Source organism: Hesperophylax consimilis, chromosome 1 (assembly GCF_061612785.1).
Source record: "Hesperophylax consimilis isolate HC1 chromosome 1, BYU_Hcon_1.0, whole genome shotgun sequence".
NCBI lineage: Eukaryota > Metazoa > Arthropoda > Insecta > Trichoptera > Limnephilidae > Hesperophylax > Hesperophylax consimilis.
In genome coordinates this window covers 10,581,630-10,605,569 of record NC_142836.1, presented here as the reverse complement: position 1 = coordinate 10,605,569, position 23,940 = coordinate 10,581,630, and the positions used below count along the sequence as shown (strand labels likewise).

Here is a 23,940-nt window from a genome sequence, read left to right as displayed (position 1 = left end):
CATCTAGGACACGTAAGTGCAGTTTTAGGGAGGTTGCGTGTCCAATTCAATAAACCAGATTTAATCCAATTCAAGTTTTATCAAGGCTTATTGATAACCGGCCACACATACGGATTATTATTTATTAAAGAAAACGAAAAAAATTATAGTCACGCGAGAATTCAAAAAAAAACAGAAAAAAAAACCACATGCAAAATAGCTACGCGTTTTAAATAGATTCATGTTGCGTGCATACCATCATGGAAAAAAAAACATACAACCGAGACTTCAGTCAGGTACCCATAGAACTTTGCTTCGACCCTTTGGGGGTGCAACAAAAACTTAGCCATAAATGTGTAGTTAAGAGGAAACACGTTTACTGACGAAGCGCCTAGAATATAAGGCAAAGTTACGAGTTTTGTGACAAATGAAACCGTGTTTCATCTTAATGAAATCACGAGTGGTAGGAGGCGGCAGATTTATGAATGGCATTGTGCCTTACGTTTTGTTTAAAGGCATTTGAGTTAAGACACGTACAGGGGCGAACTTCGTGGGAAGCAGATAAGCCAAAAATTAACGGAAGATTGGAAAGAAAAAAAAAGGAAAAGACCCATTCTAGAATTTATTTTGCATTTAGGGAAAATAGGAACATCTCCTCTTAGGGAGGTAAGGGGTACGCAACCTTTGGAGTACGAAAAAAAAAATTTGAAAAAGGAAGAAAAATGAGTCAATCTAAACCTATTGTTAGTAATGATTTCACCAAATAAACACCAAAACGTGTTTATCCGCTGTAATCCTTACTAAAGGGAGGCTGTAATGGACCTGTTTGGGGTAAAGGAACGTAAAGAATTTTTTTTTCATAAATTAAAATACGTTCAGAGAATAGGGAGAAACGAACAGACTATGGACATCTCTGGGACATACTAGAAGCTTTATTATAGAAACCTACGTCGGTAATAGGTGTTAACCACGTAATAATTGAAAAGAGGCGTGATGGAGCTCAACGAATCAGATCGTTCCCAAAATCAATTAAATAATTTTTCGCCAATCACGGAGACTAAGGGCGGTCTAAAGACACGAAACACTCTAGGTTGATTTACTGTTGAGCTAACCTTGGGATCCGGTCTCACGATGCGTGTAAGGGCACTTGGAGAACGACGATAAATTTGCATTCTAAGGTAGAAACGAAGCGATACCCAACCAGCGATAACGAAACAGGGGGGTGACGGTTTGGCGAAAGAAGATGGTTTTTTAGAATGTTTTGGTCCAGAAGACATATTACGAGGTGATCCTCATAGAGAGAATTGTTTACGATCGCTGAGGTTCTGAGTGCTATTTCAAGTGTTGACAATGGACACGAATTTTAACTTAAGATGGGATGTTTGGCCGAAATTGCCTAATTATATTAACACGGGGGAGATGCAAGTTGGGTAATTAAGAAAAGACATAAAAGTTAATGGGTCACGAAGTCTTTGATTAACGATCAAAATTTTACGACCTTTTTTTGCGCGTAAACAAAGTTACGAGGATAATATATTGAAATTCCTGGATGGAGCGAGAAAGGGGTATATGGGTTGGGCTAAAACTAGACGCAAAAAAACTGTAAAAACAGGGATGTACTGGGCGTAGATCACCGAAAAGGAAGGACCAGGAATCGAAAAGAAACCCGAAAGGTAGTTTAGCTCATGATGGAAGAGGTGTCACCGACTCGGGTAGTGGACAGCGATGGGTTACGAAAAATTACCAGAAGATATGCGGCGGATATCACGAAAAGAGTCAAAACAGGTAGGCGAAATTACAAAAAACGTGTCGAATCAAATTTTGGAACGAATGCCTACGTATGTCATCACCGAGAGGAAGGTATATGTGTCCTGGGATCACCCACGGATCGTGTAGACACCAATCAAATGCTAGAAGGCAGCACACAAGGAAGGATACTGGATTGCGCAAGCGCTGGACATAATAGGTGAAAAGCTTCCGTTAGTTGGGATAATTTATCGATTATATTATCGATATCAATAGCGAATTTCTCGGAAAGATTTCGAAAACAACGATATAGAAATGAGCTACACCTAGTCTATAGGCCGGAAATCAACCAATATTACGGACACAACACGTGTACGAGAAAAAATAATCAAATAATTTTACGCAATAATCTACATCGCCGTATATCATTTACGAGAGGGCGCTCGGAAGTCAGGCCACCGAGTACGCGCCTGTACCCGTCTCGGCAGGGGGGTAGGTGTCTACCTCAACTCGGCAGGCGGGGGCCAAAAATCCTGAAACGGGGTTATGCAATTCTAAACTTAACGGGAAGTGAAACCTTGAATTCATAAAGGCGAAAGTCGCACAAATTTTAAGTCGATTTATTCGAAAAAACATTATTAAATAGCGTTGTTTGGAGGGAATCAGGGCTTTTTTTCGTTCTAACTTGGTTGGAGTCGGTCTTCGAGATCTTTGGCGTCGCGACAGTTCTGGCGTGCGATTTTTAAACTAAACTTATAGAGTTTTAAATGTAGTGAAGTTGTGGGTTTTGAAAATCAAGGTATTTTCATGAAGTTAGAGTGCTTTTAATATTAATTGAAATAATTGAAGTGTTTTAAAATTTAATTAGATTCAACCAAAAAAAAAGGGTAGACTCATAATTAGCCAATACTAAATTCACGGGTTGGAGTCTCTTGGTTTGGACTAATATAGAACGATGAAACTCAACTGCAGTAATGTTTAATAATAACGCGTGTGCCATTAGAGGAGGAAAAAAATAGAGAACCATAATAATTATCAAATGACCTGACGAAAACGGCTAAGACAAAGTTCTAAATTTATTGTGAAATTGAAGAGACAGTGTTTTTCTTGCGAGCACGGGAAGGATTTTAACGGTTTACACGATATAAGAATTGAGTGAAAAAATCGAAGTGAACGTGGCAGATAATATATGAAAGGTTCTAGGGAGGGGAAGGGGGTTTTGGGTAGATCTCGGCAAATACTTAGATACTCTAAAATAGTCGATAGGGAGAGATATCTAGACTAGGTACAGTGGAGGCCAACAAATACCTATGCATGTCAACTATCAACTTACGGTTAGGGAGGAAGAGATATTCTATTGAAAGAAATGATCCGCTTAAACATTCCGAAATCTAGTATTCGGTAATTTATGTGCTATCTACGGGGCGGCGTATGAAAATAGAAATTTTAGCTAGAAAAATTAGATACAATATGGTTATAGTTTCTACTGGCGAGTAGACGGGTGACATAGAGAATCGATTTCGAATTTAATACGAACCTTTAACGGCTTAGGGGCTTCTGCTCATACCTACAGTTCCTGGACGCGGATTAATGTACATGTCGTCGATATCCCGACTGGACTGGTAATATTACGATTTTGGGTGAGTGAACTTGCATGAATATATATTTCCAGAACGTTAAGATTGCGACGAAGATGGGGCTGCAACTGATAAAATAGTATCACATTTAGAACTGTTTGCTTGCTTCTAACAGCTGTGTTTAGCACGAGGCCAATGACCCACTTATTTGTAAGCAGTTAGTGGCGACACACGACCCAAAAGGAAAAAAGGGGACCCCATAAATCACTCGACGTCCGTGCCTGACGACAAAAGTCGTACATTCTACCGAGTTGGCAGCCGCGCAGAGGCACCTCGAATCAACATGGAAGCGACTAGCTGCAACCAACTCATGCTCAAAACAAATAAAAAAATAAAATTAATAATATTTGTATAACCTTATATGTTCACTAACAAATTCCTAAATACCTTTGGCCTCGGCTTAGAACTCACCGTTGGAGTATGTTGTCCGTAAGCTGTCTTGGGAAAGCACACAACTTCCTCGGCTCAGAAGATTTTCTACTTTCCTCATCACGCGATTTCGGGGCGTCAACGTTGTATGGAGAATCACGAAGAGTTCGGGAGGTCATCCCTTTTCGCGGGACCGGGTCGGATGAGAGGACACGAGAGGCAGTATGAAAATTAATGTCAAGTTGGAATGTTTGGGCCTTGGTTCGCTGCGAAGGCGTTTAATTGAACGGGCTCCAAGTCTTTCAAAATCGCGTGGAGGGGACGTCGGCGTGATGAACGAGGGTTCAAAATCGGAGGACGAACACATACTAAAGCGGGGTTTACCCGGAGGTTGATGCAACTCGACTGGAAAACCCTCGAGATCCTTTGCAGCAACCTTCGTGAGGTGGATAGTAGGCCTGGCGGCTAGTGGACGTTGAAAGCCTCACCAGAACAAACCTATTTGAAACATGCACGCGTTTAGCATCATGACAAGGGACGCAATAAAAAATTCCCCTTTTACAGTCAGTAAAGTAGTCCGTTGGAGGAAGCGGGGCGGGGTGATTTGGGATATTCCAACAGGTGCATTATCTCTCCCTCTGACGTGAGCGGTCCGGAGGTGTCAAGGCGACTATAAGAAGAAGTTAGACCAGACCTCGGGGAAAGCCAGACACGTATTGGTTCTTGGGGTTTTGCATTTGGAAGAATAGCGACCATTTCATTTGGGGCAGTGAGGTGCCGACCCAGTTTGCAAAAAAAAAACCTTTTCTCGTCATTCAATCCGTTCCCATCTCCTTTTCTCTCGTTTCCACTTCCATCCGCAACACCCAAAGTTTACTAACCACAGCTAAACCCATTTATCTAGTTTCAGTACATCGTTACAGAGGTCGACGAGAGAGTCCCGGTACTTATGCGGAAACAACACACTATTCAACGAAGGGTTTAATAGCCCGTACACAAGAGGGGGGGGGAGGGGTACGGTTCTATGTCACAATCTAGAATTTATAAACACGGGGACGTTAGAAATGGCGGGGATACAAGGCAATTGTAAAGATATGATATAAGCTGTTAGGTCGATTAGTAATAGGGTCCAGTATTCGAAAGTTAGGTGAGACACGTACTCGTTCCTTGTAGAACTCGCTGAGGGTCGATGGACGTTTTCCCCACGCTTTGGCTAAAAAGAACCGGGAGTTACCACAGAAAGGAGACATTAAATACCTACCACCCCATAGCGGGGGGGCTTCGAATTAACAAATCACACAACGTGAAGTTAAGGGATTTATTGTAGATCAACCCCAAAGCGTAGGCCTTATTTTACTGTGTGCGATACCACAGGGGCGGGGAATATTCAGAGTTAGCTAGGCCCAGCACGATATCGTTTTGCAAAAGCGAAACTGAACGCTGGAGAGAAGGAGGTATAAAAACCTCATTCAAGCGAGTTAGGACAATTAGGAGGTCGAGTCAACACACCCTAAAAGACATTTATTGGGATGTTAATTGAAAAATATTGTGCCTATTGTGTACTATTATTGTTGAATCCTCATTAAATGAAAGGGATCCTGTGAGAGATATAAATAAGTAATGTAAAGAATAACGTTTACAAAAATTATATAATACGACATTTTATATTATATGAACAAGAAACTTTATATCAGTCTATTTATGTTCATAAGATCATAAGGTGGAATCTAACATCACGAACATCCATCAAATAGACTCCACAATCTCCCCATGCGCATTATTGAAACCGAATAAAGGAGATTAGATATTAGATTACAGACTGTTCGGGTGGAATTAACTTTTAGGAAAATTCGAACTCCTTATGGGAATTGCCGTAAAAGCATGTAGAAGCCAAAGCGGTCTCAGATTTCATTTTAGGGATCAAATATGTAACGTATTTAAAGTGGACTTTAATTTACAATCCAGAATAAAGACTAACAGTATTATAAGATTATAAAATTGAAAATCCTTCGCAGCAATATTGTAACATTGTAATAATGGTTTTTGTGAAGTAAAATTAGGAAACATGTTTTACTGAAACGACGCTACTTTAATTAGAATTGTGCTCGAATTTATTAGCGTTGTTCTTAACTTATTCGTTAGTTTATTTGTAAATTACTGCGTGAATTCGTTAGCACATTGATTTCTATGATAATTTATTCAAATATAATTGAGCACCAAATTTACATACGGTAACTGTATCATGCTCTACATGCTGCGCGAATCAAGAGATGTTTCTCAATCTCTTACGGCTGTTTTACTTTCTGTTTCGTATCAATTTTTGCTTGAACTGTGTTATTTTTTTAGCAAAAATAATATTTGGACTAAATGAAACACGTGTTGAAATGGGAAGGAGCTACGATAGGAGAAGGGATTGGAACAGATAAGAGGTAGATCCCATTGTAATAAATATGGCATTGTTAACTACTAACCAATTGAAGTTGACATTATGTAAACTAATCATAATAATATAATATTTTTGTTCCCGCACGGAGAAAAATTGCTAGTATTCAATATTGCCAATTTACTGAGAATCTCTACAAATTATTCGGAACCAAGTTAAAAACGGAATTGCTGTCCCTTAACTAATGGAACTGTTATGTTTCCTAATAAACTTCTAGTAAAATACGAATGTGTGAACACGTGTTCATAAAAATCATATTTTGTCGCATTTCGTCATTGTATATTATCAAGGAAAATGCAGGTGCATGAACACGTGTTCCGATATATTGCGAATTAACTAAAAGTTTATTAGGAAACAGCCTGCAATCCCGTTTTTACCCGGATTACCAAAAATCTGAAGAGTTTTTTGATAAATTAACAGTGTACTCATTTTTGTCTCTTTATCGCTCTGTTCCCTTGTCTTTACACTATCTCCCATAATAACTAACACTCAATTGTTAGACGCTTATTCTTTTTACATTATTGAAAGATTAACATACGTGTTCATGTTTTAACTAATATGCTATATAATCGTAATACATAAGAAAGTGTTGTGTTTTATTTATATTCTTTATTTAATAACTTTTTAACCTTATTTCAGCCATCAAAGTCAGATCAAGAGTTCGTTACAAAAACTATTTAGAATTTAATCTTTTGGAATCTTATTCAGGATAACCTTGATTTCCGGGTTATTTGTGCCGATTCTATTATCACCCTTGGGGTAATAACCCAAGAAGGCACTTAGGTACCAATATTTGATCTGGATATAATTTAATAAACCCTTTATCGCGTCAGGAATCATTTCTGCGGAAATTAGTATTCATAAGAAATCCACTGCCTACTGAATCAAAGTCGATACGCATTCATTTGTGTCTCTGTGATCGAGATTTATCTTACAACAATATTATTTTCAAAATAACAGCAGGAAGCTACTTTCGCAATTCGGATAAGTTTTATTTCATACTCCAAGCAGAAGTCGTGTTCGGAAGGCATAAATTATTATTATTTGCGGAATTGAAATATTACACGAATTTAGTATAGGCAAATCATATAAAGAGGATATCTTGGAATATGTTTGTCTTGTTGAAAGTTTCAAAAAAGTTTTTCTAACTGTTTTGAAATATCCGTCCAAATTCCCCTCTGGTTAGCAAATGCCCAATAGGTATTAAAAATCATTTATTTCACCTAGCGTCAGAGGATACTCGAGTACTTACTGAAGTCAACCGTTTAAATTCTTAATTTATGAATATTTACGCTTTATAATGTCCACATTATTTTCATGAATGTTTTTAACTAACTTTTCACTGGCTTAATTACATTACTTGTAGATACCTACTCGGAGAAAAATGATTGTTATTCATTTATTAAGCATCTCTTCCAATTATTGGTTATCCGGTTAAAAACGGAATTGCATGCCGTTTCCTGATAAACTCTTTGTAAATTCCTTATATATCGGAACACGTGTTCATGCACCTGCATGACAAAATGCGAAAATATTGGTATTTTTATTAAAAAGTGTTGCGACATCGTGATAACACATTCGTATTTTACTAAAATTTTATCAGATAACGTATCAATTCATTCATTAAGGGCCTGCAATCCCGTTTTTAACCGTATTACGAATTATTTTAAGAGATTATAAATAAACGTGTTTAAGCTTTAACCTTTTTTATTTTGTTTGTACAATAAAGATATTTTGAATTTGATGTTGATTTTTCATCCAAACGCCATTCTTCGTCCTTTGAAAGGGTAAATAACCGTTATTTACTTCATCCAGTAGGTACACCACAAAACAAGCAAGGATCTCTTTAAAATAATTTACCTGTACGTGTGAAACAACGTACAATGTACGTCTTCCATACTCGCATTGCCCTCCTTTTCTCATGTCGCTTTTACCCTTTAACTTTCAACTTTAAGCAGGAGACACGTGACACGGTGAATTATTTAATCTAGGAGCAGCTCCGTTAGCTCCGGCTTTAGTCGTACAAGACTTTCATAGACACTGAATATTATATAACGGCATAAATAAGCCAGCATTGTTTTTTTCCATTATAGTTATTGTGTGCGTTCCATCCTCTCTGCAGTGGTAGGCAGTCCTCTATGCAGTGGTAGGCAGTCCTCTATGCAGTGGTAAGCAGTCCTCTCTGCAGTGGTAGGCAGTCCTCTATGCAGTGATAAGCAGTCCTCTCTGCAGTGGTAGGCAGTCCTCTATGCAGTGGTAGGCAGTTCTCTCTGCAGTGGTAGGCAGTCTTCTCTGCAGTGGTAAGCAGTCCTCTCTGCAGTGGTAGGCAGTCCTCTATGCAGTGGTAAGCAGTCCTCTCTGCAGTGGTAGGCAGTCCTCTCTGCAGTGGTAGGCAGTCCTCTATACAGTGGTAGGCAGTCCTCTATGCAGTGGTAGGCAGTCCTCTCTGCAGTGGTAGGCAGTCCTCTATGCAGTGGTAGGCAGTCCTCTATGCAGTGGTAGGCATACATACTACTGTGTATTGTCATATGAACAATATCATAATGTACTTTAATGTGGAATAATTCAAAGATGTTCTGTAAAATTATTATTGTTATAATAATATTATATTGACCTTTGTAGTTAGAAACAGGTATATTTAAATATTTATTTAATTTTGTATAATTTTATTTAAATTTTTTTTAGATTTTTTTTTTTTTTTTTTTAATTTGCCGGTAACCCGGGCGTTTATTGACATCAATATTTGTTTGCAGATTATGTGCGCTACCCGACTCACTAGACAATATCTGTTCTGAGCCGGGTTGCAGTATCTACCATTACATATATCAATAATAATAAAAGTGAATAAAAATACAAAGAAAATAAATAAAAATACAAAATACAGGAAAATAAACGTAATTAAAAAATAAAAGATTACCTAGATAAAAAATCTAAATATAAATTATTAAATACATATGTAACAGTAAATGAACGTTTTTTTTTTTTTTTTTTTTAATATGTCATATAAAAATTAGCATGGAAGGTTTGCAAGTAACTTGTTAATGCAATTTCTTTTTTTGTTCATTAGCCACGTATTAAAGTATTTATATGTACATTTTCTGTTGATTTGAGTTGTATGTTGTGTTTCTTTTTAGAAAATATTGAATATGGAAGGTGCGAGGTAAGATTCATGTTTTTTAGCAAGAGTGGATTTAATTTTTGGCACTTGTAAATGATTGTTAGATTTAGCTCTAGTGTTCTGGGAGTGAGATATGTGTGAAGGTGACGATTTTATGCAATTTGTATGGATAATTTTTTTTATGAATAGCTTCCTGATATCAAGTATTTTATTTTTAATTAAAAGATTTTCAGTGGGATAAAGATATGGTTTTTTGAACATAGTTCTAATAAGTGTTTTATGAGCTGTATTAAGTAGCTTGATGTATGTGTCTGCGGCACCACCCCATGCCGATATACCATAAATTAAAATGCTTTGACAAAGGGAAAAGTAGACATTTTTTAGTAGTTTAAGTGACATAATGTTTCTAATCGTTTTAAAAATTTATATTTGTTTCCGGATTCTCATTGCAAGTGAAGTTATGTGAAGTTCCCATTTTAGTTTGCAATCCACTGTTAAACCAAGATACTTAATATTAATATATATTTAAATGCTGTCACGTAACTCTCAGTTTTGAATATCATAATGAAGCCTTTAAAATAAACAGCTTTGATTTTTAACAAACTAACAATAACATATTCAAATAATAACCTTGATATCCATGGGGGCAGTGTTGTTTTTTTTCCTTTTTTTTATTTTTCGCTGTTGCAGTTACCCTTCCGTCAATGTCCTTATTAGCCTTCCCGTCTCTTGCGAATATAATTCCCAAATATCCAATCTCATCAACTCGCTCCAAGGATTCGCCATTCTCTTGTGAACATACCTTCTGGGTACACAAACCCATCCGTACGCTCCAAGAGCTCGCCATTCTCTCTTTAACATGCCTTCGGAGTACACAAACTCATCCACTCACTCCAAGAATTCACTATTCCCTTGTGAACATACCTTCTGGGTACACAAACTCATACACTCGCTCAAAGAATTCGCCATTCCCTTGTGAACATACCTTCTGGGTACACAAACCCATCCACACCCTCCAAACTGTACTTTCAGAATCCTATCTTTCACGTACAATATCTTCTAGCTTACTTACATTCATAATTAATGTATTTTACATACTTGTTCCATCCTAGATATAGACAAGAGAAACAACAACTCTTCCATACTATTACTTACATAGACATAAACAAGAGAAACAGCCACTCTTTCATACTGATACATTCCTCTGTAAAACATAATTGTACTAATGGAATGAGACCTTGACCCCAAGTATTAATAAACATTGTTAATAAAGCATCTTTACAACAGAAAGCTTCGGGAAAATAATAAAATTAAAGGAGAGTTGTACACCAAAGTACAAGAAAACAAACCGATTAGTAAAAAAAATTACTGCCTGTGGTGGGGAGGGTAAGCATTTATGATTCGATTCATTTAAGATTCTAAAATAACTCAGGACAGACAAATCAATACACGTTTAAAAAGTGATAATAAAGTCATTAAAAGTGATGAAAAAAACTAGCCTATAAACCTAACCTAAAGTTACCTTTTTTCATCGCTTTTCAAAACTTTATATCACTTTTCAGAAATGTGTTGATTTGTTGCTGTCCTAAGTTGTCCAGTTACCTAAGATTCTAGGGGTACCAGTCAAATTCAATAACTTTGGTTTGCGGTTCTACAACTAAAATTTGCAAATTTTTTTTAACATTGCATGATTCATAAATAAAATAATTTTTTTAAGTTTCGGTGAAGATAAGTCGTTGTGTATAAAAGGTCCCTGAAAGGTGGCTACTTACTATATTATTGACTGTAAGTTACTGAAAATACGTTCTACTGAAAGTTTCTTTAGAGTTGTCATAGTATATTTCATATCACCTTTGACAAAAATCTGTGTAAATTGCCTGTCAGACCGCTTCATATATCAAAGTAATGATAATCCTCCACATCATTAATCCCAAAGTTCATGTGGCAATTTGGTGGCGTAGCGCCCGTTTAATATTGCACAATTCCATTTCCCGCCCTTAATTACAGGGCAGGCAGGTCCCGGGGGCCCGGCGGGGTCGCTGACCGGGGCTCCGGGCAGCGGCGGGGGGGGTGCCGGGGGGCCCGGCCAGCCCGGAGGGGGGGCCCCGGCACAGCAGAACAGAAGGATGAACGCCATCAAGGCCAACCACCCCAAGGAGATGATGACGGCTAAGATGGGTATGGATTTAAATTCTAATTACTACGTTTATCTATTTTTTTATATGGGTTGCCGCTTTGAGGTCTCTTGTAACTTCTGTGTATGTTACATGCGTCGTTTGTAAGAAAGTGGAAAATTAACCAGAGAAATGCCTTTAAAATGTAAGGCCCGCTTTTTTTTCTCCGAAACTCAAATGAGATTATTAAAATGAATTCAAAATTTATTACGTTAGTTATTGTTAGCAAGCTATTTCTATTTTATAAAGTTATGATAATGTGGTGAACACTTTTCACACCCATAGGTTAGTTTATATAGATTATTCGTAATATTTGTTATTTCGATCCGATTATTCCTAATATTTGTGAGTGTTTGTATATGAAGCTGACATATTACGCTATATTCTCGTGGCTTGGCCTATTTCAGCATATCGCTCGCCATACAATCCCAATGGGAGCCTTTGCGTGAAGCGAAATTCGACAAGTTTACCTTATATTATTACGTTCCGAATTCTACATCGGGAGACATTCATCTAGCACGACCACCAAATATGTCAACATTGACATGATAAAGGTTTTTATCGACATAATCGGCGATTAGTCGACCTTCACCACCAATAAAAGCTGCTTAGTTTATTCAGACCGTCCGAACCCTAGGTAAAGATGTTTATTTTTTGATAAACATCGTTTTCACAATTTCACCACCAAATTTTTAAATATTGTCTTATTGGCTACAAATTTTAACTTAGGTAACGGATTTTATCAGTTGACCACTATCATTTTAACTGATTTTAACTTTTGGTCAAAAATAATAAGCAAATTCCTAAATATTCATAAAAATAAGTTTGATTTTCACGTTTCTAAACGACACAACTTTGTACGCCATAGATAAAATTTATCCATGTTGTCGTTGAAGGGCGATTTTTTCCGATATTTATCAAATTATCGTCATATTGCGGCACCGGGCGTGCTGGTGGTATTGACAGACTAACGTTTACAGCTTAGTTTCTCATATCGATTCTTCTCAGTTATACATATTTCCGTTCTAGGCCCCCAGGCACTCCTGAGATAAGAAACCTTGCATTTATTTGACTAGAATATTTAGTTGTTCTGTAAATACAATATTCACTTAGTTGTATAAACTAGATTAGGCATTTCACATTAAGTTACCCATAATATGAAACTTGCACGAGAGAATATTAGTTACTCACCGTAAGTAAATCTTTTAGCAGGAAAGATTACAGATGTATATTTTAATATAAATCAAGTAAGTAAATTTACGCTACTTGATTAATTGGCAAATAAATTAAAACTAATACTTGAATTAACCGCTTGGCTTGATGACTGACAAGAGTCAGTCGGTGTGCTAATCAAGCTAGATTATAGGCTTAATGCTTACTTAATATAAGGTCATAAATCCTGCATAAAAACAGCTCCCCTGGACATACGTCATTATAGCATTAAGTATCATGTTTTTATTTTAAATAATTAAACCGATAATCAAGTACTGAAATCATAGAAAAATATGTGAATGTTTTCAAAAATACGTGACTGTATTCATAAATATGTGACTCTATTCACAAATATGTGACTGTATTTATTAAATTTTGATTTTTATTATAAGTCTTTAATATTATATGTTTTTTATTTTATTTTATTTTTGTATATTATAAACATTTTATAAAAGATTATTTGAGAATCATAAAAATATACTAGGTGGTATATTTCTGAAATGCTACAAATATATTTAATTTCAATAATATTTGGATAATTAGTACAACTAGGTTACTCTGAAATCAGATTCTTCGAGTTAAGAACAATGCATGTATGCCACAAACATTAAATGTGTGTTTGTTGCGTGCATGTAAGAGTAAATAAAGGTATTGTAGCTCATAAAAGGTGATTTAGGGGTTATATAGTTATAGTAATAATTACTTCGCGATATAATAGAGTTTACTATCATATTTTCTACATAAATTTTATAGCAATATTTACAAAATATCTCTTTACTTATTTTAAAATATATTTATCTTCAACAATTTCTTATGATTAGTACCGACGACAACATGGAACTCGACACTTTTATTGCTTAAAAAATAGCTGATATTCATTAATTTGCAAGTTTATAATTAAATGTAAATAAAGATTATCCGTTAAGCTTGACTTCAATTTGAAGATGTAATATACTCATGTACTATGTATGAATATTTGTATGTAATATTAACAATTTACATATGTGTTGCTTTTGAAATGTTGTCTTAACAATAACATAGTCTTATGTGAGACGGTCCGATATTTTTCGTCGCTTTCATAAATCATATTTCATTATTGCAATGTTGTGGTCCGGCGACTGTCCACAGATGGAGACCACGGGGAACTCGAGGCCATGATCCAAACCACCCCAAACCACTTCAAGCGCAAGAACCTGAGCATGCTATAACGGCCGCTGGGCCGAACCGCTTCTGGGAAGCTAGGCCCGCCGACACCCCTCTAGAGATCACCCTCACTCGCCCCTCACAACCCCACATCCTACCACCCCAATACTAACGTGACTGTGACGTCATCCCCTTGCACCGCTCTCTTACTAATTAGTACCTTAGAAATCATCATTTTTAGTACATATTCAATTCTCACCATGTTTAAAACACTTAAAACCATTCCCGTTTTGGAATAAATAACTGTCCTTTTTTAACAGTTTTTTAGAAATATTTCTAAAAGCATTAACCTATTTTAAGCACTCTTTTGTCATCGAGCAAAATATTAAAAGCGCTCTTCGTTTAAGCATCTTCCGCAATTCATATTTTTAAATGGGTGCTCTTTTTGTCATGATTATTATAAAATTTCACCACGGAAGCACTTAAATTAAGTAATTTAATCCCCTCTCATGTTTTCCCACAATATTTATCAAACTCCTACAGCTTTAACAAACATAATAAACAATTGCTTCAAAGCTTATTTTTACATTTCAAAAATAATTTACTAAATTTAACTCCTACTCACACGACATAATTTATTTCATTAACACATTACCAACTTCTAGTTTCAATATCCACATTCATTAAAATGTTCATTTGACCAAAACAACTCCTCTACTAATCCACCTCTCCGCAGCCTTGTGTGTACTCCCGTAGAGGCTTTAGCAATAACAGCTTCCGACCGCCATCATTTCAGGTTTGATTTAATTTTATATCGTCTTGTTGTTTCTCTTGCATCTACCTATTCTGCTTCATGTTTCGCATTTCTTGGTGTTGTCTGCCCACCGGCTCATTGTTGCTTGTGTACATTTACTGCATCTAAACATATCTGCTACAAGCTTGCTTTGTTTGTCTTCCTGTGTGCACAGATTTTTTGTATTGTAGTAGTTGTAAGTTTATTTGAATTACAGTGATCAAATGGATTATTTTTCAATTAGATCAACCTTAAAACAATTGTCCTTTCTCAAGTCAAAGACGACGTTACCAATAATCAGCGCGAATCTTTTATTTAGACATTAATAAAAATAGTTTAACTATGAACGATATTTTTAGTAATCAAGCGCAGTTTGTACCGTCAGTTTTTAATTTGGCAAGGTCGAAAATGCTTTTCAACGACTAAACATAAATACCCACCCCACGATTTACCTACGTTACAGGATACTCATCCCGATTGGCGGAGTTTCCCGCCATGAGATTGACTTTGCAAGTATTTTCAGATGAGGTTCATCACAACACTAACTTCGGCAGGAACGGAACGAAACCAACAACTGTGGACGTTACTCGAAACTAAATGAACACTGGGTACCCTGTTGACTTAATAAGCATCTTGCTAAAAACCAATTTAATACGTCTGCATTATTTGTAAAACTAACCTCAGAGGATGCCATAGTATACTCAACTAATATTATGTTTCTAGAACCTAGTCAGTTTCAGAGAATGATAAACATTATAACACAACAATGTTACACGAAAAGCATATTTATTCATTCACCACCATCATGGTTTGTTTCGTTTAATTATTCATCTATTTATTTAATCATTACTCTGTGAAGTGAAACATTTCAAACCTTGAATGTTGACTTCATTGAAAATTGTATTTGCTTTTTAATTATTTATAATAATAATTTTAATTTCTTTGGAACTGACTGAAACAGATAGTTTGCTTCCTCCCAATTTTCTAATTATCGTTTTCGTGTAGTTACTAATTTTATTTAAAAAGTATGTACTACCTTCCTAGTTACAAAAGCATGTGATTATTTGCGATATTTAATTTCATTGTTATTAAGTTAACCTGGTCATGTAGGTCTCTATCTGTTATCTGAATTCGTGTGTGAGAAGATTAAGCTGCATGTGTTTGAAAATCAGAGTTATTTCTTTTGAGTTTGTTAATGTTACCCCTTTCTTAAAGTTAGTAATTCGAAAACGAAGGAAATCTTTTTTGTAGAATTCATAATGCTTAAAAAAATAAATCAAGTAACTTAATTGCTTATTTTTATCTCCTGCAAAGGGAAATTAGATCGCTTTTACAGTTTTATCTATTAAGTCTGTTGAATATTCGTAAATTTGTAGAGAAAACGTAAAATACAAATTTTATTAATTCGTTGTTGTCTCGTGAAAACACAACCCCGCATGATGTTCACGGTTCTGTTTTAAATTGTTGTTTGGGTTATAGAATTGTGCATTATTTCATTATTTCCGTAACGGTTTGCTTTCTGGCAATATATTTTAATATTGTTCACCCATAAGTATTAATTTGTTTCATCTTTTATTTTGATTTTAAACAAGTCTACTATTTATTCAACCGTGAAATTCATTCTTTTTTTTTTAAATCGAACAACTTTTCTGGGTAGCGCAAATTGACCTGGTTTGAATTGGTTTTAACTTTTTTTTTAATTTCGTAAATATTACATTTTTTTTAGCTGACTACAAATAGTGAATTTTATTGACGTAAACATGAAAGATTGCGTCTTGCAAATGGTGAACATTTTCTGCTTCACGCATTCGTGTTCTTTCGAACATATTTTCCATCACCATTTCATAACAAATATTGATTTCCAGTTGGACGACGGTCGCTGACTTATTGACGCACTTTCGTTCTTTCAAATAGATACATTTAACACAGTTAACGCGGCAGCCAATTGAAGCTACCCTTGAGGGAATGAATCCTGTTGGAACCACAGTTATGAATGGTTTTGCACAGTTGGTGTCAAAAAAATTTCTAACATCATCAGATATAGAACAGCGTCGATGGTAACTGCGGCACTGGCTACATTTTCAAAGAAAAAGCGGACAACCTACACTTGTGTAAATGCTGACGAGCTCTTCTTGGATTCTCCATAGCTGATTTCTTACAGTTTTTCTAGTTAACCAAGCCTTTTAATTGAAAATTTGCTTCATTGTTCAATATCAAACTGTGGAAGGGATCGTGATTTTGCAATGCGTTTTTGCCTGTCCGTCGGTCTTAATGCTTACACAAGATGGACTTTATTTGTGAACATGTGTAAGGTGGCCAAAATCCTCTGGACGGACATCCGCCATAATCCGAGTTGAGGCGAACATGTCCTTGTTGATGTTTCTGGACAACCCTGCTCACACTCCTATACACGTTGAATATATTCATCCGGTACCAGTGAGGTTCCTTTCTGACCCGTTCTTAGCAAAAATGTGCAACCAGACGATTTATTGATGGCACTGTGACAAACATTAATATATCGACGATATGGACGCTGCGTCAATACAATTGACCGTTGTTTTTTTAAAAATTAAATTCAATGTTTTTGTTCGATATTGTTTGTGTATCGTTCCATATTAAATCCCATAAATCATGTTAAAATAAGTCGAAATACAACAAATTAAAACCATAAAGGTTATTTTGCGCCACCCTGTATTTAATTAACTTTTTACAATTGACATTAATTCAATATCACATAGGGAACAACCCACATTCACAAATCTCGAACTACAATATAAAAGGTGTTCTAAGCTAACCCACGACTTAAAAAGATTGTACTACCCGACATCTTGCAAATAATAAAGTTAACTGTTGTTCTTGGTAAGTGAGCTAAAAATCATTGTAGAAAAATTATCTACAAGTTTCTTATTTTTCTCTTAAGGATAATATAATAATATGAATACCTACATTGAATAAGTAGGTAAATATGTAACTCATTAAATGATAAGTAGGTAAATACAGATGAGCCTAAATGTAATGATGTAATGCGCCTACCGCCTAGTAATGAAGTTTGTTGTTTGTTGGTGTTTAGTGACAATGAGCATGATCCCCGGCGTGGGGCTGACGGCCAACTTGAGCTCCAATGGCTACGAACTGAACCCCGCTCTGGCCATGATGAAGGCCACGCAGTGCTTCGAGAACCTAGCCTTCAACAGCCGCCCCCAGGATGCTGAGGCCATCCTCATCAGCAAAGGCCTGATGGAGAAAAACGTCACGGAGAAAGGTTTCCTGGAGAAAACCGGCGCCAACCTCTCCGGCCTTGACAAAACCAGCCTTCTTGAAAGGGGTTACTTAGAAAAGAACCTTATAGATTCATCCTCCATGTTCGATCGGGATACTACCCCTCTTAATCAGCCTGGACCTATTCTCAATCCAACCGAAGATAATAATTCTAGCGAAGAGGACAAAGATGAACTTCAATCCCTGGTTTCGTCCTAATGCTCCTCCCACCATAAACCTTGGTTCATTTAAGAGTGATTTAAATAAATAATGTTTTATTTTGGACCATAAAAGAGTGAGATAATTTAATTAACTTTATCTGCGATCGGATCGCAGCGCCAAAGTGTACATTTTAATGAAATGTTTGGCGGACCACATCAAATTTAAGATAAAGTTTCTAAAATAATATGTATATTATTTTATCTGGATACGTTATAAGTTGTTAATAAAAAAATAAAAGTGATACATAAAAAATCGTTTTAAGGCTTGTAAATTGTAGGAAAAATAAATTATTTAGCTTTAGTGTGTTACTCAACCAAATTATCCTTACTCTTAGTATACTGGCTAATTAGCTTTTGACATTTTCACAATTTGACAAAATATCATGTTAGGATATATTATTATGAATGTTTTAATTTCAATATTATTATTGTTATATAATGCAAATTAATTTAGTAGCTTGTATTAATGATGCTGAGCACAACAGTGATAATATTGAAGATTGTACTTTTAATGTACATTTTAAAATACTAAATTTAATATTTAAGTATCCACAATATACACAGTATAATATATTATATATAACCAATGTCGTTACACTATATATTTAGACTTGTTATTCACTTGTCTCACAAAATTAATATAAAATGTGGCGAGTAAGAAATACTCCTTTGTTTCTTGTAAATTCTCAATTCAAACTTTGCTCATGTATGTTAAGTTAGCTAAAAAATATGTGTATGAACGAAATCAACAATAGGTCCGAACGGCGTTTTCGTATTCAAAATTTCCGTCGAATACCACCTCAAGGCCAACTAGAGTTACAAGCCTGGGCGCCAGATTGTGAGGCGTCAAGTGATACGTGCCACGTCATAATAGAGCAATGACAGCTTGCAAATGGCGGCGATTCTTGTTGTTATTGCTGATTTGTATGTTGTTTTACCGCTAGCATATAAATAACAAAGTTTTTAGACTACTTTAAATAGTGAATTTTAGTTGGCGACAGCACTGACTTCGTAATTTGGCAGTTGCGCGCCCAGACCTTTACTCTGGTCGGCCTTGCATTTTCTCTATGACGCATAAAAACTTCGTCCTTGAAAACATTACAATTGAAGTATTGTTTGCTTGCCACTTTGATATTTATACAGTGCATTCATATAAATTGTAACGTCATTGTATATTACATTGTTATTAATATAATGTTAGAATTAAACGAATGTAATTTAGGTTTACTCCGGTAACTATTTCAGGATCTGGTAAACAAAATCATTTCGATTTATTGTTGTTTGTTATAAAATTTTAAAACCAGAAAACTTACTTTTGTATTCTCACACCCACACAATCATAAATATTTATCAGATCTGAACCATATCAAGATGTTTACAAGGCAGTACGATTCATCATAAAAATAATTCTTTATTTTTAAGAATCAACTGCTATACACTGTAGAGATCAACAATGTTAACTATTATTCGAAAAAATAATCTTGCTTTTAACGTAATTGGTGAAAACGTGTGTAAAGAAAAAAAAGAATTACAATACATTTGAGTTAACTTTTATGTTTAAAAACAAAAAACAAAAACCAAACGAAATTTGATTGAGAAAATTTCATATTGGTATGTAACTAGTCAAAATAATAATAAAAATGTTTTTCTTTTTCATTCAAGGAACATTGATTGTCTATAAACGTTTCACACATAATTCGTTGTATGTACGTAGATATAAAACAATATTATTTTCAAAAAAAACTATACAAGTAAAATCCGTCATTAGACAAATTAAAGGTGAGAGAAAAATAATTTTTTAAAGAAAAATGGACAGCTCTTTTATGTAAACTTTATAAAATATAATTCCATGATCTCCATAAAAAAATACGATAATTTTGTACTTGTGGGGCTGTACGCACAGCTTTTGGTTTTGTTTTTATTCTTGGGTCCCGCTCTTAGGGATACAAATTACACAATCGAATTTGAATAAAAAATATTCTATGAATCTCTTGGTATAATTTGGATTAAAATGTCGACGTTCAATGTTCCGCCCTTCTATGTAAAAGCATGAATGAAAATCGACGAATTGAGTGTATTTATAAAGTAACATTTTATTAAAAAATAAATAAACAAAAAATATTCTAATTTTATATTTTGGATAAAAAATTGCTTATTCTAATTCAAAAACGTATATAAGGAAATAGAGAAAAAAAATATACCAACTATTTTTAAATTAGCAATATTTTCCTCTCTTCTTACCACGATTTGAGATAATATTATATATGTATATACAAGTACATATATTATGAATATTGTTAACAATTATATTCAAAACATTATTATTTATGTGCAGTTTTAGTCATATTATAATGGACCAGTATTGACATTTTGTTTGATTGTTTTACTGCATTATGTTTTCCCCTAAGACCGACCAGCTTATGAAATGTGCAACCAATGAGTGAAATGCACTTGTTATTTTTTAATATTTAAATAATATACATTTTAGCATATTTTTAACTTTGCATCAGGAAAAAACCTACCTAACGTATCTACGAGTACATGTTGTTTGAAATCTGATATTAACAATTGATCAAAATCTCACGAGTGATTTATTTTTTCTTCTATCAATCATCGACACTGATAAATTTGCACAGTTAAAGAATGCTGAATACTGAAAAGATGAATAAGAAAATAACTTAATGTTTTTATTAATATTTCATATTTTTTAAAACACTACATGCATTAAGCTTATGTGTATTAACATTTACATAAGTAGGAAGAATCTTGATGGAACTATGTTAACAGACTAGTGTGAGTTATATTATTTCGAACTATATAAAATGGTAAGAAAAATAAACGCAATGGATAAGTGGGGCGATGAATGATTTGGACCAAGAAGAAACTTATTTTTGTGATAATAATAAATAACTATTGATGTATAAGCTTGCACACTCTTCTTCTATCCGTACTTTTAAAATAAATAGTTGTTTGAGCCAAACTTCGTAAATCAAATCTGTTAACAATATTTTTTACCTTATCTGCTAGATTTATAGTATTAAAAATTGATGTGCTTTCAAACTCGCTGTCAGTTACTATGTAAATAGTGGTGAAACGATAATGATTCTGAACGCCATCGGTAATCATCCATTGCAAAAGTACTATTTACCTTACATAGGTTACAGCAATGTCTATTCAATTTTCGATTTTTTTACTGTAACGTTAGACAAATATCGGTGTATTTTTTCGGTAATTTTTTTTAGAAATTTGTTACATGGAACATTTTTTGTTATTGTCATAAATAAATCAATTTATGAAATTTCGAGTTTTACTTATTACAAGTAAATCAAATGATTTCAATAACAACAAACCAGTAGAGAATCGTTGCAACACTATTTGCAGAGTGTAATTATGTGCATACTCAATATGAACTTTCATTTAATTAAAAAGACCAATATTTTTATGAAAATAGATTTCAACCTGTTTATGTTTATATTTACTGCAATTTATGTTTCTCCTTTAATTACTTCGGGCGTACCTACACGCACATTATGAAACATTTTACAGATAAAGCTGTTTTTAAAACAATTTCAATACGAAAAAAATAAAACTTTAAAAACTCTCTCGAATCGCACAAGATTTACTTGGAAGACAAATATGTATGAAATATATTGGTATTTTAAAACACCACTGTATTTAATTATTTTCAGTATTTTCGAAATAGAAATAATATTTAATGTTTTTATCACTTTGCAAGTTTTAAAAATTTGAATTAGAAACATACTGCAACGTGACACTTGACCATAAATTTTAGACATACATGGAAATATTTCTCTATCCAACACCAAAATTCATTAAAAAACAATGCTTTACTTACCTGTGTAGTTCTTAAAAGTTTAATTGCTTAAATGGGGATAGTTTAAAAAATATGTAAATCGCTACTTTAGTTATGTCATTATTATTATTTGCTAATTAAATCTGTACCTTTACATTTTGCAAGGTGAAAAAAGGAAGTAAATATATTCTCTGTAAATACGAGTTACTAATATTAAAATGAATATGGGAGTGTAATTTATTTTTATAATTTAATTATAAATATTTAAGGCTCATTTCCACTTGAAAAGTGAAAACACCCGCGCACGAGGCAGCTTTCTGCCAGTGTCTTGTATTATAGCACGAGGCAGCTTTTTGCCAGTGTCTTGTATGAGAACCTGAGACAGTTTTTTGCCAGTGTCTTGTATGATAACACGAGGCAGGTTCCTGTCAGTGTCTTGTAAGATAACACGAAGCAGCTTTCTGCCAGTGTCTTGTATGATAACACGAGGCAACTTTCTGCCAGTGTCTTGTATGATAACACGAGGCAGCTTTCTGCCAGTGTCTAGCGGAACGATATAACATAATATTAAATAATTATTATTTTAAATAATGAGAACGATTTGTTTAGTGATATTGATGAAATATCGATAAACCTCATTTTTAAATAATTTATTGAAGTATATCAATGGAAGATTAATTATTTTATCAAATTTTTGATCTGTGTAAAAAACAGACTTTTGAGTTTTGTAAAGCCTTTTTTATTTGGCCTCAAATTACAACATATCAAGACCTATTGATATTTTGTCTTTATCGAATGAACACATACGAATCGTTCTCTAAATGAATTTTGCACCACAATATTATTCTGCTTCATGGAAAAAATAATGATTGTAAATTTTAAAAAGGTATGCATTTTAATATTATGTTTGTAAGTACAAAGTACCACCAATCATTTAATGCATATGTAATGCTTATCTCCCTTGAATATCTAAATAAATAGTATTCAAGTTAAAAATTGTTTATAATATGACAACAATGATTATACTATTATGCGATTTTAAAATAAATTGATTTGAAATATACTTGATTTTCACATCTGACTTTTTATTACTGTTGCTCCTTATATCCTTGGTCACTATTTTTAAGGAAATCTCAAGTTAATTCGACTTTTCATTTTTTCCAGACAGAAAACTCACTTTGAGGTAAGTCGGGGACGACCCTCTATTAAAAACAAAAAATTAAAATACCGATTGGCGCAGCAGCTCTTTGGAAAACGTGATGCGCGGAAAATGATGACTGCGCAGTTGAAAAATTACAAAAAAAACGTAATCTAATGATGTTAAAACTTTTAACAGTTGTAATTATTTATTTTCATGAAAATTATAAACGGTGTCCGAAAACTCGTAGTACAAGCGGGAAACTGGTGAATCTTCATCCTCAAAGAGCAAATAAACTGTTTTTCGATCTGATCATTTTGATTGATTTTAAAAATTTATACTACAAAAAGGACTCCAAATGTGTTGTAGTTTCACAAGTTTACATACACTATGCATAATATTGCATTGTCATTTTTTTTACTTTGTAGATTATCTATTGATCGGTTTAAACTAAAGTCCTATGGTTGGTGGTAAGTAGAAATAAAGATTTCTATAAAAAATATATTCAGTCTTACTTGTAAAGATTAAAAAGATATACGTATTAAACTTTTGACATTTCATTAAAAAAATCGTTAAATGAAGTGTTCGTAAGCTCCACGAAAATTTCAAACATCTTTGGCCAGTTAAATTCAAACCAAAGTAATTATTGGGCATGTATGTACATGGGTAACTTTTTTTCTATTACATGTTATAAATTTAATAATATTAAATAAGTACCCAAGGTTGATGCATTTTTTTGCAAAAACGCTCAATTAGGCCCGGAGATTAGAACTATTTTTGATTAATTTTTGTAATTTGAAAGGATTATTTTGTTATTATATCATCAAAATATCATATCTAGACAGAAAATTAATAGGACTTTTAACATAACAGAAATTTCAACTTTGTAAAATTG

General features: G+C 34.2%; 2 protein-coding genes across 2 annotated transcripts in view; both read left to right on the top strand.

Annotated features, from left to right (window-relative positions):
* The window catches only part of Shaw (potassium voltage-gated channel shaker cognate w), a 502,823-nt gene extending 488,885 nt beyond the window's left edge, over positions 1-13,938 (top strand). Inside the window, exons 11-12 of the mRNA XM_089648338.1 lie at positions 11,300-11,470; positions 13,807-13,938. Coding sequence (XP_089504464.1) covers positions 11,300-11,470; positions 13,807-13,886 — 251 coding nt within the window. The 3' untranslated portion in view covers positions 13,887-13,938. The remainder of the gene's footprint in view (positions 1-11,299; positions 11,471-13,806) is intronic.
* Positions 13,939-14,499: 561 nt separating this feature from the next.
* On the top strand, positions 14,500-18,470 carry LOC149426271 (uncharacterized). Its single transcript, XM_089648452.1, has 2 exons — positions 14,500-14,617; positions 17,685-18,470. Exon 2 carries the CDS (start codon positions 17,690-17,692, stop codon positions 18,089-18,091), a length of 402 nt encoding a protein of 133 aa, XP_089504578.1. The 5' UTR covers positions 14,500-14,617; positions 17,685-17,689; the 3' UTR covers positions 18,092-18,470.
* Positions 18,471-23,940: the final 5,470 nt, after the last annotated feature.